This window comes from Ochotona princeps, chromosome X (genome assembly GCF_030435755.1).
Source record: "Ochotona princeps isolate mOchPri1 chromosome X, mOchPri1.hap1, whole genome shotgun sequence".
Classification (NCBI taxonomy): Eukaryota; Metazoa; Chordata; class Mammalia; order Lagomorpha; family Ochotonidae; genus Ochotona; species Ochotona princeps.
In genome coordinates, this window is record NC_080865.1 from 49154754 (window position 1) to 49171923 (window position 17170).

Sequence of the window (17170 nt, forward strand, 5' to 3'; positions counted from 1 at the left end):
TCCGTTCTTAACAGTCTCATATCCAACCCTTTCTTATTTGACTTTTCTCTGTCCAAACTATTTTCCAGAGAAGGAACTTATAATCTGTGTTACCGGCACAATTAAAACATCTTCCTGTTTTCAAAAGCAGTGTATTAAAATCAGATCATTTTGTTCTTTGAAATGGTTATTGGGCAGTTAAAAGCAGTGGATACAGTGTTTATTAAAGAACAAATGAAAGGAGAGGTCAAATGCTTTTGTACTTTCTTGTCTGTTTTTCTAAATTTAAAATACAGAAATTATGCTTTGCCCACCTCAAACTATTAAATAACTGAGCTCTTGGTAAAAGGGAAACATGGGCTGCCCTGTTCTCAGTGAGGTCAACGAGAAACCAGAGAGCGGAGTGCTGCCTTCGGTTTGCCGTTTGCATGTGGCCTTTTATTCAGACATGCCTACCTTGGTTCACTTAAGACTGCATGGGGATCAGTTTAAATTTATTGAGAAGAAGGAGATCATAATGACTAGGAATTTGTGTTCACTAAACGGAGCTGTTTGGGACAGATTGCTTAAACCTCTCTTGTCTTTCTCTTCACATAGCTAAGACTGACATGATGTGAGAGCTTCTCATCTCCCAGCTAGATGGGGAATTCACTATGTCTCACCCCATATAAGTAGCTACTACATATAATGCAAAAGAAAACAAACAGGGCTTCGTAGTCACATACACTTGGATTTGTAATTAAGCTTAGGCAAATTAATAGAACAGTTTTCCTGAACAGGCTTTAAAAAAAAAGATTTATTATAATTTTTGAAAGGCAGAGTTACAGAGAGAGAGAGAGAGGACTCTGATCCTCTGGTTCATTTCCTAAATGGCTTCAGTGGGCGAGGCTGGGTCAGGCTGAAGCCAGGAGCCAGGGGCTTCTTCCAGGTCTATGCCGGTGCCAGTGGTCCAAGCATGTGGGCCGACTTTTGCTACATTCCCAGGCCACTAGAAGGGAGCTGGATTGGAAGAGGAGCAGCTGGGGTTGGAACAAGCAACATCTGAGTCCCAGCTTCCTTTTCTATAAAGAGGATAACCATACTCACCCTTCACAACAGTTGTGAAGATTTCAATGAGCATTCGTAAAGAGCATCACAGCGGATTTGTTGAGCAGATATTCAGCAAGCACTAAATAAGTGTTAGCCTCCCTTTCTACTGATGAGAATGCAGTCAAGGTCCACTCTGAGTTAAAAAGGTTTTGCCTGACTAGGAAATATCAGTTCCCAAATCTCCTCTATCCAATCATTTCTTATATGGATCTTTTACCTGTTCTTCATTTTGTGTGAAGCTTAATGCAGTACTAACATATAGTAAGGCTTGGGAATTTCTTCTTGGCACCATCTGAGGAGGAGTTTCCTCCATGTTTGTGGTGGGATCCTCTGTCTGGCTGCGCAGAGGGCTAAATCTGAGTGAAATCCTAAAGCAGACAAACAAATTGCACTGCGTTGCTTATCTGCTTCTCTCCGAGTCCTTCATGCCCACGTTCCCAGTGTGCACACTGCCTGTCCCTTCTGCGGAGATCAAGGAGTGACTCATGAAATGGAACGTTTCAGACTTTGAGCAAAGAACTGCTCAAATACTTCTTATTTCCCGGCTGTACATAATACATCTCTGAAGGAATGGGAGTTACATTGAAAGTCTTGTGGCCCCAGAAAATAAAAATATATGAGTAGATAATAGTGCTAGGAAAGAAAGGGTTGGATAGAGGAGGCTCTTAAGAACTGGTATCCCTAGTCAATAAAAGCCTTATTAACTCAGAAACTGGGCTTGATGTGCTTTCTTTTCTGTGACCACCTTAAGACCCAATTCTTTTTGAGAAACTACCTTTAAAGGTCAGCCATGCTCTCTTTTTACCTGGAATCTATTTTTTTTTTTTCTGAATTACTTAGGCCTTAAAATGGTTTCGAAAATGGTACTGCAGACATGATTGTGTTAGAAGGGCAAGTAAAAAAGAAAATAACAGTAATGCTCTTTTAATAGCTTAGCAACAGTTAAATAGCAAATCTTAGCTTGTGCTCTCATGCTGTCTCATCTTGGAACATCTATCAAGAGAACTCCAGGAAGCTAGAGATGGAGGTGGAGGATCAGTTAAAAAAAAAGAAAAACATAATAGTCTTAACTCAGACTGTTGCTTGTTGGTAAAGAAATATGATTTACAGGCCTGCTTGGCTGTTTGTGACCAAAACACTGGGAATTATTACAAAACAGACAAGCTCAAAACAAGTGTCTCTTGCTGTGACTGTGCTCTTAACTTGAGCAATAGGAAACCAACAACATAAGGACCCAGGGCACTGTCCATTTGAAAATGCAAATGGATCTCTTTGGTCACCAAAGACTACACAGAGGCAACAATACGTTGGTCCAGTTCCAAGGCGACTAACTGGGGTTTCATATTTGACTTCCCTTTTGGTTGTGTTTTGTAAGTAGATTGCTAAAAGGCTGAACAGCACCGATAAATGCTACTTGTTCACTCCCCCTCCACCCTATTGCTAAATCTTTAGGCATGGGCTTTTTATTTTCCTAAAAAAGCTGAGTGACCTTTCTTAGGACAGCGTTTGAAAGAAGCAGAACCAACCAGAGGGAGCCTACATTACCCAGGTTTCTCTTTGAGGAAATTATAACCTGTTTCCAGAAGGGAAAATGCACACCCACAGAATTGTTTATTCATTTGCAGACTTCAATTATGTGTCAGAATTTGGTTGCAGAAATTAGAAGGTTTCCATGGTATTATTTTATAATAGCTTACATTTGTTATTTTAATCGTCACCTTTACAAGCTCAGTTTTCATGGCTGGTCAGTTTTATGCATCTTTACAAGGAACTTCTTTCCACTGAAACTGTAGATTATATTCAGTATATGTGGATATTGCAGCATGTGCCCTGTGATTATTAAACTCTAGCTAAGTGCATCGCTGGTTGGAATGAGCGCTTGCTCTTTGGCCTTTGCTTTGTCGTTCACTTAGCCCTTCGCACCTGAACAGCTTGTATTGTCAGGGCTTCTTTTTCAACTACCATTTTGTAATTTAACTTTTTGATATCTGTATGTCTCATTCCTCCCACTGTGTCGCAGTATCGAGAAAGATTTTTGTTGTTTTTCTTTATGCATTTTGGAGACCTAGCGAAGTTCTTTGCATGACCCTTGCAGTGCATACAAAACCATTGTTGAATCAACAGTGAAAATTATGATAGTTTAAAAAATGTAGTAGTTAGAACGTGTGTGAGTATTCATTAAAGTATCAGAAGAAAGCTTGCTCACAGAGGTTAATCATAAAACAAAGTAAACACCCCGTCTTGATTAAGCTTTTTTGTTGTAGATTGGCATTTACATTCACGAAATCTTTCGTTTTGACATTTGAAATGTTATAGTGAAGTTTTGTTCTTCCTTCCTCGGGTAGTTGGAACATTCCATGGCATTTTCTAGAGCAGAAACCTTGCCACTCTCCTTTCTTTAAAGAAACTTGACCTTTGGCATGACAGACAGAGACTTCACAGCAACTGTTTCCTCCAGTCAGCAATTGTTCAGTTAGCTCTCCTGTGTGTTCTAGAGAGAAGAAAACCTTGAATCCCAAACTCCTGACACAGGGACAGAAATGATTCGGCATTTTTTTTTTTTTTTTTTTTTTTTTTTTTTTTAGTAGAGGCAAGGGGTAAGGCTTATTGAAGAGGTAGTGGTTTAGATTACTTAGATAACACCATTGTCCACTTGGAAATTTATTTGTAGGCCAAAAATGTTATCAATAACTAACTCTATTTTTTTTCCTCCGGGGAATTTAACTTTTACTCCTCAGGGAATCTTTCTGACACCCATTCCTACTTGTTTGAGCCACAACTGTTCACTGAGTCCCTTTGGTTTAAGTATAATTAGCGAAATTAGGAAACTAACATCGTTGAATACTTGCTTTATACGGTTTGTTGTGCAAAACATGTCCCTATCAGCATATGACAAAAGAATTAATTTGTTATATATAAAATATAACTTCTTGGAAATGAACTTCATATACGAAACGTTGTACTCACAGATGTGATACAGTTAGGAAAAATGTTGTCCTTCCTAAAGGTTCAAAGCTGAGTAAATATTGATGTTTGATATGGGAGAACCAGTTAGCCAAGTGCAGCTGTGACCCATTCTGTTCATCTTTATGAAGATGTAGGACACTCGAGGAAGTACACATACTTGTGGTCAGGCAGCCTCAAAGTGTGGGGAAATATTTGTTATCCTGGGCCGATGACTGGAGCAGACATACATCAGTGAAAGTATCCCGTGAAAATGTGTTCAATGATAGCTGGCCAGGCAATCATGTTAACTTGACACAATGTTCTTGAAATACTAAGCATTTAAAAAGGTGGGGAAGGCTTCAAAGAGTGACTTATTTTAAAAATTCTTTAACTTGGAGTTGACATTTTGGCACAACAGGTGAGTCTGCATCCCGTATCAGAGTGCCCAAATCTGACTGCTGCCTCCACTTCTGATCAGCTGCTTATGCACCTGAGAGGGAACTCAAGTACTTACTTGGGTCCCTGCTACCTACAGGCAAGATTCACATTGATTTCTGGTCCAGGAGAAACAGAACGAAGATCTCTCTCTTTCTCTCTCTGCTTTTCAAATAAATGAAAATAAATATTTTTAATTAGGTGCCCCTTATTCACACAAGTATGACTAATGACATTTTCCAAAAGCCATGTGTAATTCTTTGTACAGTAGGCTTAGAGTTAACTCTGCACTCTTTTTAAATTGTTGAAATTAAAAAAATATCATATGCAGAGGTGGAGAATGCCCAGCCATAGGGCCATATAAGGCCAGCAGAATAATTTGATCTGGCCCTGACAGGGCAACCTCAGGCAAGACTTGAAATTCAATAAATCTTTAGCAGGCTAATTATCAAGTTGATAATTCTGTATGACCTGCTAATGATGTTATAAATATCCAGATGGCCCTTGGCAGTAACAAAGGTTGCCCACTTCTGTTAATTAATGGGACATCTTTATAACTACTCAAAAATGTGAATATGCTAATGATTGACAAATTGATTGATCCAATTTACACTGATCCCTTGACTACTGAAAGTCTTTGACCTATTGAACCTACCTTCAAGTGCTTTGGTCTGGTATAGTGCTCAGGTTCTTTTTTTTTTTTTTTCCCCTCTAAGTTCTAATGAGGGTACACAATTAGGAAAGGAAGTTTTATTTTCTAAATCAATAAGGAAACAGGATACTCATTAAAATTTCCTTGTAGCAAATTTTGCTGGACTGACCCAGTCTTTAAAGCATATTGAATACTTTGATGTAAACAGCTTTTAGGGATTCCAATTTGTATTAGGAGAAATTGAGAGTTTTTTTCTCTCCCGCTGGGATTACGTGATGTGAAAGAAAATTATTTACCCACTGTCGGAAGCAACTTAGAAGCACAGGTGTATAAAACCTATGTGTACATATGCATGTGTGACCAGGTGGGAAGTGTAAATCCGGAAGGGCTTTGACTGTATGTGGGTTTTCTATTTTGCATTTTCACTCCCATTGGGTGATTCACTTTAAAAAAACCTTCTGATATTTCTGCCCCATCTGTCTCTTTAGGTGTCTATATGAAGAAACCTCCCTACTGATTGTATTCTGTTTTGAAATGTCTAGTAATGATTTTGAAAATGGATAAATTATGATAAGTATGAGAGTTCAGATTGTAAAAGAAATGCTTGTCTGTGTAGAGCCCTAACAGAAGAATATTAATTTGACTATTTTCAAAACCTTTTACTAGTTGTTACAAGGAAGCAAAATAAGTATGTTATCTCTTCATGATAACCTAGTTGAGGAGCTCACACAAATATGCAGAGAAGATGCCTTAGGAATGCACGTTAAGGATTAATGAGTGCTATGGATGCTTTCCAAGTATAAAGGCAGATCTTCTTAGTCTGTTTCTGTGTGAACAATGAAAACTGAGACTTGAGCGATTCCGAGGCTTGTGTGAGTCTCAAGCAGAAAATTCATCTCCATTGATTCTACAGTGCTTATTAACATGAGAAATAGACTTGATTTGATTGGGAAAACTTCAAGGGAGAGATGAAACTAAGATAAATTCGAAGATAGATCATCAGAAAACATCCCACTGCACATACTGTTGAGCTAATTCCACTACTTTAGGTTGGTGGTATCTGCCAACTGTCTTTGTATCTGCATCATTAGATATGGGAATTCTTAACGGCAACAAAAACGAGGCCGACTGATAATGGGCTTGTGAGATACAAACTGCAGCCCCCTTGTGAGACATCATTAACAAGGTAAATAACAAAGAGTAAATAACAAAGATACAAATAGTATCTTCTGCGAAACCACAAGTTTTAATCCATATCTAAATTCATTTCTGTTAGCTCATGGAACACTGATTTTCATTGATTTTGAAAAGAGAAAACACAAAAGACTTCCGCTCAACAACGTGGTTTCTTGTCCTTTGGATCCTAGATTAAGAAGAAACAGCAAGATGTGCTTGGTTTCTTAGAAGCCAACAAAATCGGGTTTGAAGAAAAAGATATTGCAGCCAATGAAGAGAATCGCAAGTGGATGAGAGAAAACGTACCTGAAAACAGTCGACCAGCCACTGGGTACCCTCTGCCACCTCAGATTTTCAATGAAAGCCAGTACCGTGGGGTAAGAATACAATTTAAATGCTTGTTCCCACGCCTTTACTCGTACCTCCAGTTCCACATGTACTCACTGCCCTTGCATATGGTCATTTTTCCTCTTTGTCCGTCCTATGAAGCTGGAGCATTTTGCAGATGGGTGAATCAGCCACTTAAAACATCCTGTAACATGTATACGTCCCAACTGTGGACACACAGTTGTCTTTACATTTGTTCATGTTGATGACATTCAAAATGGTGGTGCCGTTTCTGATATATCCATGAAGAAGTCTCTCGAAGGAAGCTTTAGCTTTTTTTTTTTAAATTAGTTAAAATGAATATTTCATTTTCTCTTAAATCTAGTAATGTATGTATTTTGATGTGAGTAGCGGATTTAAAATATAAGGTTAGTCAATTAAATTCATGTGAGGGATGAAGGAGCTATCTAGTATGAGATCTCTCATCTAAACATTTTTTTATGGAGTAGTTTCCTTATTCCTAATTCTTCACTCACTATACCATTGACTAATTTCTTTAGTCTCTGACCATTCTGGTAACTGTGACAAACTAGAACCGTAAATTAAACCGGTTCTTCTCTTAAGGAGCTGGTTGGACGTAGACTATGGGAACAACCCTACACACTTACATAGAGTGGTTATGAAGCCACAGATGTAAGGACCATAGAGGAACACATGGTTTAGAAGCATCATTTTGAGTCTTCTGCCTAAAAGGTGTATCTGAGAGTAAGAAAGACACTGTTTGCTGAAGAGCCTTTCATAACGCAATTCAGAGCAACTAGAAGACAAAGAGCAGGTGTCCTGACACAAACGAGAGAGCCCTTGACACAGAGTGTTTTCTTTCTGGGTGGATTTCGCCCTCTTCCCAAGAAGCCTCAAAGTGTTATCTGCTAAAAAAAAACCAAGTGTCTCAAAAAAAAAAAAAAAAAAAAAGTTATCTGCTGCTGCTGCAGTCAGAGCCAATAATGCAAAGACAGGGTCTACAGATAAGGAAATGGCACTTAGTCTGTTCTTTTAGATAGCAAAACTTCAGTGCTTGCCTATTTGAATTTTTTGCAAATCAGAAAATCACATGGGCTGCAAGAAGCCTCAGAAGCAGCCCTCCTGTCCAATGTAAGCCAGCATGTGTTGTCTTAACCTCTCATTTTTGAAGTAGAAATTTCAATCTCTTGACTATTGAAAATGAACACATTTTGGATTGTAAGGGCAAATTAGAGAAACCAGGTTGATCTGATATTTGACCCCCTTGGAGATCACACTGCAGCGGCATGGAGCATGTTAGAGAAATTATGTGCCAGTGCCAGAGCTGTGACACAGCCAGTAGAAGCACTGCATGCAACAACACCCAGCATCCCACATGTGTGCCGGTTGGTGTCCTGGGTGCTCTACTCCCATCCAGCTACTTAGTAGTGACCTGGGAGAAAAGTGTAGGAAGAGAACCCACTATAATGAATAGGCTAACTAGTTGACTAAATCAAACGATTTGTAAACAGTGATGTACCAAATTTAAACCTTGACAAGTTGCTCTGAAGCTCCAAATCTATTAAACCACTGTGTCGGTCATGTTCTTATTTTCTCAGATATCCTGTCTTCATTCTTTTCTTTCTTTCTTTCCTGTGTATTGTGAGGGAGTAACTTCTTCAAATGGCGTTTCCCATTCTCCATTGCCAGCTGATTACCTATGGAGCTTAGCTAATAATAAGAGGCAATGACAGGAAGATTGAAGAAAAGGAAAAGCCAAAGTTTCCTTCTCTTCATTGCTGGAGGCATCCGTGACAGTCAGCGTATATCCTTAGGGGTAAGCAGCTCTACCAGGTGCTCCTGGGCTCTGTAATACTACTTTCTTCACTTGTTTCCTTTTGACTTGGCTATAATAGCAGCTTCTTCCTGTTCTAATTTCTGGGATGTTTCCTAATCATTTGTTGGCCTTTCTGCTTTGCAATGCTTTGCATTTAGCTCAAAATGTGAGACTCGCCTTATTTGAAGAGGTTCCTTGGCTTTGGGACTGTGGGCATCTTAGGCAGACAATTCTTTATTGTAGGAGGCTTCCCATGCACATTGGACGATCTTCAACAGCGTTCTGGCTTCTATGAGATGTCAGTTATTCTTCCAGTTTTAAACTGTGACTTAGTTTCTTGTTTCTCTACTGGAATGTAACTCAAGATTGAAATTACTACCCTGCCCACATATGTGAAACGCTGCTATAGTACACGCACAATTTCCAACAATCATCTTTATTCAGAAAGAGTTTTTGCTGTGCATTTGCAGGACTCAAACACATTTCCATGAAATTCCAGTGTGATAGCATTATGTGATGGAATTCTGCATTAATGTTCTTGAAATCCCAGAGATGCAAGTAAGATGTAATCATTTTCCCCCCAGAAAGTTCCTATAAAAGAAAGTCATGTCAGTTTATCTTGTTTACTCTTGTATTTCTAACATCAAGAGCAACAATTATCATGTAGCAAGTGGTCAATAAATACTTAAGGAATAAAATAAATTAATTTGACTTAAATAAGAAGCTAATGTTCCTTTAATTTCAGATTCACAAAATTTGTTTACTAAGTCCTAGATCAACACATTTTCATGTATTTTGGCCATAGCATTATATGATCAGATTTCAATTGATTAAAAGACTTTCTTTCACAACAATCTGAAGAAAGTCATGTATTGTTTTTGTTGCTTTGATGCTAGCTTAAAATATTGTGACTCTTGGATTTTTTTTAACTAGCATACTCCTGGTTGGTTAAGTGTCAATATGACACTTGAGTAGGTTATCTTGAGTAGGTTATCAGTAATCTGATTTGTTATGGAACTTCTGTTTAGACCCAGTTGGTTTCATTTGAGAAATGCATTCCAAGAGTAAAAGAGGCCGTTGGTACATGTGTGTTGTTTGTTGATCCATTGTCACAAAGATGCCTCGAGTCAATTCTTGGAAAAACCTCAGTGACCTTAAGCAATTCTGATTTTATTAAAAGAAACTCTGGATAAGAGGAAAATCCTTTTTCTCATGTTTCTTGGAGAAGGGTCCAAGCTTTTATGGTCATCAGATGTTCCAAGTGTCCAGAAAATAGAAGGTGCTTGGGACGAACTGTGTATGTGGTAATCTGTTGGTGAGCAAATCCCTAGAGAAGCCAACTAACCATGATTGCTTTTCAGCTCTAATAAATCAACCAAAACATCATGTTTCTCTATATGTTTAAAAATCAGCTGCGGACTAGGTGTAAACAGTGCTATGTTTCGGGTTGATTGTAAGTTGCAGACAAATTTAGACACATCTGTTTGTTACATTTGGAAAATTCTCAGTTGCTTAGAAGATGTTAGTGGGAAACCTGACCGAAGTTTATTCATGTGAGGTATCTCTCACGTGCTGGGGTAGAGACCTCTGAGTAATTTGGTCGTTCTTATTGTTGTATTTCATGAATGATTTATTTCTTTCTGGAAAACATAGCAAGGATTCACTTTTCTTTTTTCTAACCATGGCTATATGGTTAATATGCACTGTTCTATAGGCTCTGGGGTAGTCTCTACTAAAATGAATAATGAGAGGGAAATATGGGGACTGGAACAACAGTCTACCACTATAAATAAGCAGCTTTGCACTAGGAAATAGCTGGCTGCTTTGGGCCGTGGAAGAAGCTGGAAGTCAATTTCAATTCTATGAAACATAGATTAAACAATTGTGCAGCATTAGGCCTCCCAGAACAGCATACCTTTGGACCCACTGTATATGGGATCCAGATGCCATGATTTTTTTTAAGATTTATTTATTTTTATTGGAAACTCAGATACACAGGGAGGAGGAGAGACAGAGAGGAAGATCTTCCATCCGATGGTTCACTCCCCAAGCAACCGCAACGGCTGGAGCTGAGCCAATCTGAAGCCTGGAGCCAGGAGCTCTTCCAGGTCTCCCATGCTGGTGCAGGGTTCCAGGGCTTTGGGCCGTCCTCGACTGCTTTCCCAGGCCACAAGCAGGGAGCTGGATGGGAAGTGGAGCTGCTGGGATTAGAACCGGCGCCCATATGGGTTCCCGCTGCGTGCAAGGCAAGGACTTTAACCACTATGCTATCTCTCCGGGCCCAGATGCCGTGATTCTTACTACTCCTCTCAGAACTCTTACATTCTGGAAGTTTGTCCATCTTTAAGGAGATAGTTGATCCTGCCAAACATTCAGAACCCTATGAAAAAATCTCTTTTGTTTCCTTTATTGGTTACATATTCCTAATCGTTTTTGTCTATTTCTCACCAGGACTATGATGCCTTCTTTGAAGCCAGAGAAAATAATGCAGTGTATGCCTTTTTAGGCTTGACAGCACCACCCGGTTCAAAGGTACGGTTCCCTTTCCCCGCCCCCTGTATTATTCATATCATTTGCTGTTGGATTTTTAATCAAATATGATTTTGACCTTTAATAAGGACTCAGCTCAAGTCAGAGACCATGCTTTATAGCTGAAAATCCCTGTTCTGCATGCACTTAATATCTGTTAGGGCACATGGAAGTTCGTAGGCAGATATATGAAACACGTATATAGGGTATAGATTTTGGGTGAAGTAACTTCTGTAACTGGCTGCCCAAGGCGGCAAATTTCTCATTTACCCATTCACAAATACATGGTTAACGATTTTTAAAGATACACTATTCCAGCTGTAATGCACAGTTCTAGTGCAGCAGCGAGCATCTTAGTTCATGGTCATCTCCTTGGAAGCATTTATTGTTTTTGTATGAGAACAAGTGCTAAGAGTCACCTATTCAAGTTAACTAAGAGGATTTGAGTCACAAGATTGATCACTAAATTGCGGACTAAATTTTGGGCTTTTCATTGCCAATACAAATTCATTTTTTTTTCAAGTGACAGTGTTGCCAAGGGAAACCAAATAAAGGTAACAAAAATAAAATTGCCCATCTAATAAAATGTCTCAAAGCAATAACCTTTGAATATACCTTTGTCTCACACAGTGGGTATTATCTACACAAGTAAGTTTAATCAAAATGTGTGTTCTCTGCTCTGTTGTCTAATGTTTGGCTCATAGTGAATGATTTTATATTCAACAGATTATTTGAACTCCATCTCAGTCTCCAATTTGGAGAGTCTGTGTTATTGTTCATATTTTTTCTGGACATGATTTATTAGTACTGTGTTTGCGTCATTGTGAAATTTCAGTTCCTTGTCAAGCCTTTTTCCCCCCATGGGCAAAATGTTATATTTCAAGCTTTGTGTAAATTGAGTCATAAGAAAAGTTAGGAAGTTAGGTAAGACACTTTCGCTTAAATAAGTTAGTAATATCTAAGTTAAATCATCAAAATCGGTTCATATTAGAGCATGTGTGAAAGGAAACGTAGCTTATTAGGGCTTATTTATACATTTATTTTATTCAACTTGTATTTATGGAGTGTCAAAAGCTGACTTGCCATTAATGATGGGATCAAATATAGAGAATATGCTCCTATATTCAGATTATCTGTATCCTAGTGATGGTCATGTATACAAATAATTACAAAAGAAATATATGTACAAATAATTATAATTGAAGGCATACTGTGGTAAATTCTCCAAGTCTGATGTGAATAAAGTGCTGTAGGAGTTTGGAGCACATAATGATAAATTCCTACTATGGAAGTTGGGGAATATTTCACAAAGGAGTAGCATTTGAGCTGCCAAAGATTCCAGAAGTATTAAAGTGACACTAAGGGATCTTTAACAGACACAAAATCAGAAATATTCCCATTGGGCTGTAACAGCATAGAATGGTGTGTTCAGGGGGCAAAAGGTACAAGAGGGCATATTAAATAGAGGATGTTTGCTAGGAAGTGGAATTTACTGGGTAAATTTGGACTAGAATATGATTACAATGCTAGATAGTTTCTTTTATCTGTTGGGCATCCAAAAGCCATGATGGGGAATAAAAAAAGATAATCATGTGAATATCATTGTATTTTAAGATGAGGCTTATTCGTTGTGATAAAAAAATAAATTTGCCAGCTATATGAATGTGGAATATGGTCAACGTCAGAGAGGCAGACATTAGAGTGATTAAGGCCCTGAAGTGCCATAGAGCTGGGCAGCCCAGTGCCTGGCCGATGAGCTTGCGCTCTCTACATTACCTTTCTGGGGACTGGTTGGGTTGGGCCACCCCCAGTGCCCTGCCTAGTTCTAGAGCTGCTGGCCTGGCAGGCCCTGGGCCAGCTCCCAGGAGACAGGGAGGACCCCCACCCTGGAGTGGATGCCAAGGTTGCAGAACTGTCTCCAACATCATCTATCTTCCCAACTTCCTCCTTCCCAGTTTCTTTCCGGGCAATTGGGCAAAGCCAGGGACCCAACAACAGGATGCCACAGTTGGCCCCAACCATCTCCAGCTGCAGCTTTGGGAGTCAGGGAGAGCCCTAGCTAAAAGGAGTCCAATAAAACTGGGTTAAACAGTTCTCTACCTTAGGACTTGGGTCCCTGTCATGGTTCCTGTTCCATTTCCCAGAGGCCCCAAGAGAGCTGGGTTTATCATCTCCCTGCCATATTGCCACCCCAGAAAAGTCCTTGACTCCCCAGCTAGGGCTTTAGAAAAGCCACTGCCTGCAACCTGGGCCAGCTGCTCCCTGACCTGGCTTACAGAGAAGGCCCTGAGCTGAGTAAAGCCAGGTCTGCTGCCTAAAATCACATGACATCAGCCAAGAACGAGGCCCATGCTTGTTCCTGTGCCTCCTGCTCCAAGGCCAGCCAGGACTCCCACCCCCTCAGGGTCTGTGGAGACACAGAAAGTGGCTTCTCAAGGGTCAGCCAGCATGGGGGCATCGTCAGGAGTTCTACAGAAAAGGGGGACAGCATCCCATACTCAGAAGTCACAACCAAAAGTCCCACATGCCAGGGGTTGGGGGATGGGTGGCCATGTCCTGTCCTGGGAGAGATGGCAAAAGGAGACTGCGGGGCACACAAGAAAGAGGAAATGCTGTCTCCACAGAAAGAGGGGCACAAGAAACAGGTGCAAGAAAGACAAGAAGGAAGCACTAGAGAGGAGTAGGAAGGATTGCCAATGGCATAGCATGGGGTTCAAAGAAAGCAAAGTGGGGGAAGAGAAAGGAAAGAGATGGATGCACACACAGCAGAGCTCAAGAGGGGTCCTGGGGGTAGGTACTTGGCTAGCGGTTAAGATGCTGGCGAAGATAGCTGCATCCCATATCCAAGACCCTGGTTCTCATTCCAGCCCTGCTCTTGCCTCTGGTTTTCTGCCAGTGCATACCCTGGAAGGCAGCAGGCAATGGATCAAGCACTGGGGTCCATGCCATCCATGTGAGAGACCTGGGTGGAATTATTGGCTCCTGGTTCCAAGCTCTGCTAGTCCTGACTGTGAATCAGTGGGATGGGAGCCTTCTGTCTCTCAAATAAATTAAAAAAAATATGTGGGGCATACAATGACATGTAGTAAATTGGGATGCCCACATAGCAGAATGCCAGTTTGAGTCCCAATTTCTGTGTTTCCCATCCAAGTTCCCACTGAAACGTCTCATGAGATAGTAATTGACAGCCCAGTACTCAGGCCCCTACTACCCATGTGGAAAAGCTCCGTAGAGTTCCTGGTTCCTTACTTTGGCCTGACCCAGCCCTAGCTGTGGCAGGCATTTCAGGAGTGAACTGATGGATGGAAATCTCAGTCTACCTGTCTTTCTTTTTTTGAAAATTATTAATTATTTTTATTTTTGATGATTTTTACACAGTTGATTAGGGTGATTAGGGTCAAGGGATACATGAAGGTGGGTGAGATAAATATTTTCATATTTTCTTTTTTGTTTGTTTCCTGTATCTGGGGGAAGGGAGCAGTCAAGGAGAGAAGCCACACCCAGTCTTCCCAAGTGACTCTGCACCCTGGGATGGAGGACAGCCACCTGACACCACCCCAGGTTCCCAGATGCTCTGAGGGTCCTGTTCATGAGCTTTCAATAGCTCAACAGTTCCGAATTACTGCTGATCTCGCCATTCCAAGCATGATGAAGTCTCTCCAGAATCCACTGGTTGACATAGTGCACCTAAGAGTTCTATGTTCAGCCTGCCTTTTAATGGGTGTTGCAGCCCAGCCCAATCCTGCCCACCAGACACTCGGCCTTCACATACACTAGTGGGAGCTGTAGCCTAGTCAGAGCGATCTGCAATAAGGGGGGCTGTGGAAGGCTCCTCTGCTGGACCATCACTCCCACTGGAAGGCATGAGAGCTGGGGGCCTTTCAAATAAATAGTAAAAACTTTTTTTTTTTTTTTTAGAAAAGAAAGGACTTAAAGTGGGTTAGCAGTCTTGGGAAGATAACGATGTATTTAAAAGGTACACACACGCACACACTCAAAATCACATGTTGGTGTAAACATTGCAGTGTAGTGGTTAAGCTATCACTTGGATGCCCCACCCCATATTCTGCTTCCAGTCCTGCTTCTCCTTAACTGTATTTTGGGAGGGGGCAGAGGATGGCTCAAGTACTTGGGAGAAAGGATGGAGTTCCTGGATCCTGGCTTAGGTCTGGAGTAGCCTCAGCTGCTATAGGCATTTGGGGAATAAACTAACAGATGGAAGATCCCTTGTTCTCCCCAGTCCTAACTTCACTCTACTTTTAAAATAAATGAAATTAAATAAATTTTTTTAAAAAACCTGATGCTGTAAGATTAAACATTTAATGATTATGGAGATGCTTCTGCATGCAGAGACTTGTGTGAAATTAAAGCTACCTCTTGGGCCTCTAACCTCAGTGAGGTTATCATGGAGGAAACAGCGAAGTGAGTGATCCGTGGAAGGAGTTAGTCTTGAAAAGAAGAGGGCTTGTGGTATTTTTCCAAGGGAGACAATAATAAGAGAGGGGTAAAAACAGAAATTTTATAGTGTGGGAATTCACATTTAAAAGTGTCTTTACCTTCTGGATGAGGCAGGGAAAAAAAAACGTGCTAAAAGTGAGCCTACACATGTGATACTAGAACCTTGAGGAAGAATTGAGGTGCTCATGTGTTGAAAATAGGCTACGAAGTAGTCTGTGATTGTGAACGGAAGGCTAGCTGAGCGAGGTCACAGCTGTCGTTGACACTGATGAGCTTACAGTGGAGCTAGTTGGCTTGGTGACAGGTTTTCCCATTATCATCAAGCCTGAGAGTAGGTGTAAATTAAAAGCAGGCTAAATGTTATGAGGGATAGGACAAGAGCTGATAGATTTGGAATTGACGATGGACTTGAAGCTGATTTATAACATCAACACTTTGGGTACAAGTTAAATATTTAACAGGAGGGTTATTCAAATTAGTCAATGAACTTTACAGATACAAATATGAATAAAAATGCTGTATATAATCCTGTACTTTGGAAACAAGTTAGATGTCTAAAAATGGAGGCAACGGGCCCGGCGGCGTGGCCCAGCGCCTAAAGTCCTCTCCTTGAAAGCCCCGGGATCCCATATGGGCGCTGGTTCTAATCCCGGCAGCTCCACTTCCCATCCAGCTCCCTGCTTGTGGCCTGGGAAAGCAGTCGAGGACGGCCCAATGCATTGGGACACTGCACCCGCGTGGGAGACCCGGAAGAGGTTCCAGGTTCCCAGCTTCGGATCGGCGTGCACTGGCCCATTGCAGCTCACTTGGGGAGTGAATCATCGGACGGCAGATCTTCCTCTCTGTCTCTCCTCCTCTGTGTATATCTGGCTGTAATAAAATGAATAAATCTTTAAAAAAAATAAATAAAAATGGAGGCAACAAAAATAATTTATCCACTGGATTAATAAGTGCTGTCATTAAAAAATGATATGGCCATCTTGCCTTCAGTTTTGTTTCTCACAATTTTGGTTACTTGTCCTTATCTGTGGCCTGAAAATATTAATGGAAAATTTAAGAAACAAATGATTCATAAAGTTTAAATTTCCTTTCTAAGTATCCACCTGCCAAGGATGTGAATTTTTCTTTTTACAGTATATCCACAAAGTATATGTAGCACATTCCATGGAAGGAAAGATAGAGATGGAGATGTACGACACATTCACATAAGTGTCACTATAGCAGTTTATTATGATTGTGCTAGTTTTGTTATTCTATTGCCGTTAACCTACAACAATGCCTAACTTACAAATGAAAACACTCGTAGGTTTACATGTGTAAGAAAAAACATAGTAGGGCTAGCACTACGGGTTAATCCACTGCCTACAGCGCCAGCATCCCATATAGATGCCAGTATGAGTCCCGGCTGCCCCACTTTCAATTCAGCTCCTTAGTAATGTGCATGGGAAAGCAGCAGAAGATGGCCCAAGTGCTTGGGCCCCTGCACTCTTGTGGGAGACCAGGAAGAAACTCCTGGCTTCTGGCTTCTGGCTCCAGCATGGTCCAGGCTCGGTTGTTGTGGCCACTTGGAGAGTTTATCAGTAGATGGAAAAATCTCTCTCCTCTTCCACCCCTCCTCTTTCTCTCTCTCTGCTCTCTTCAGCTCTGCCTTTCAAATAAATACACCTTTTTTAATAAAAAAGAAAAAAACTAATATATATATATTATGCTTCAATACTAAATGAATTTTGAGGCTTCCTGGA

At 40.6% G+C, this 17170-nt stretch overlaps 1 protein-coding gene across 1 annotated transcript in view; it reads left to right on the forward strand.

Annotated features, from left to right (window-relative positions):
• SH3BGRL (SH3 domain binding glutamate rich protein like) overlaps positions 1–17170 on the forward strand; it is an 89435-nt gene that overhangs the window by 66075 nt on the left and 6190 nt on the right. Inside the window, exons 2-3 of the mRNA XM_058658832.1 lie at positions 6469–6654; positions 10893–10973. Of these exons, the coding sequence (XP_058514815.1) occupies positions 6469–6654; positions 10893–10973 (267 nt within the window). The remainder of the gene's footprint in view (positions 1–6468; positions 6655–10892; positions 10974–17170) is intronic.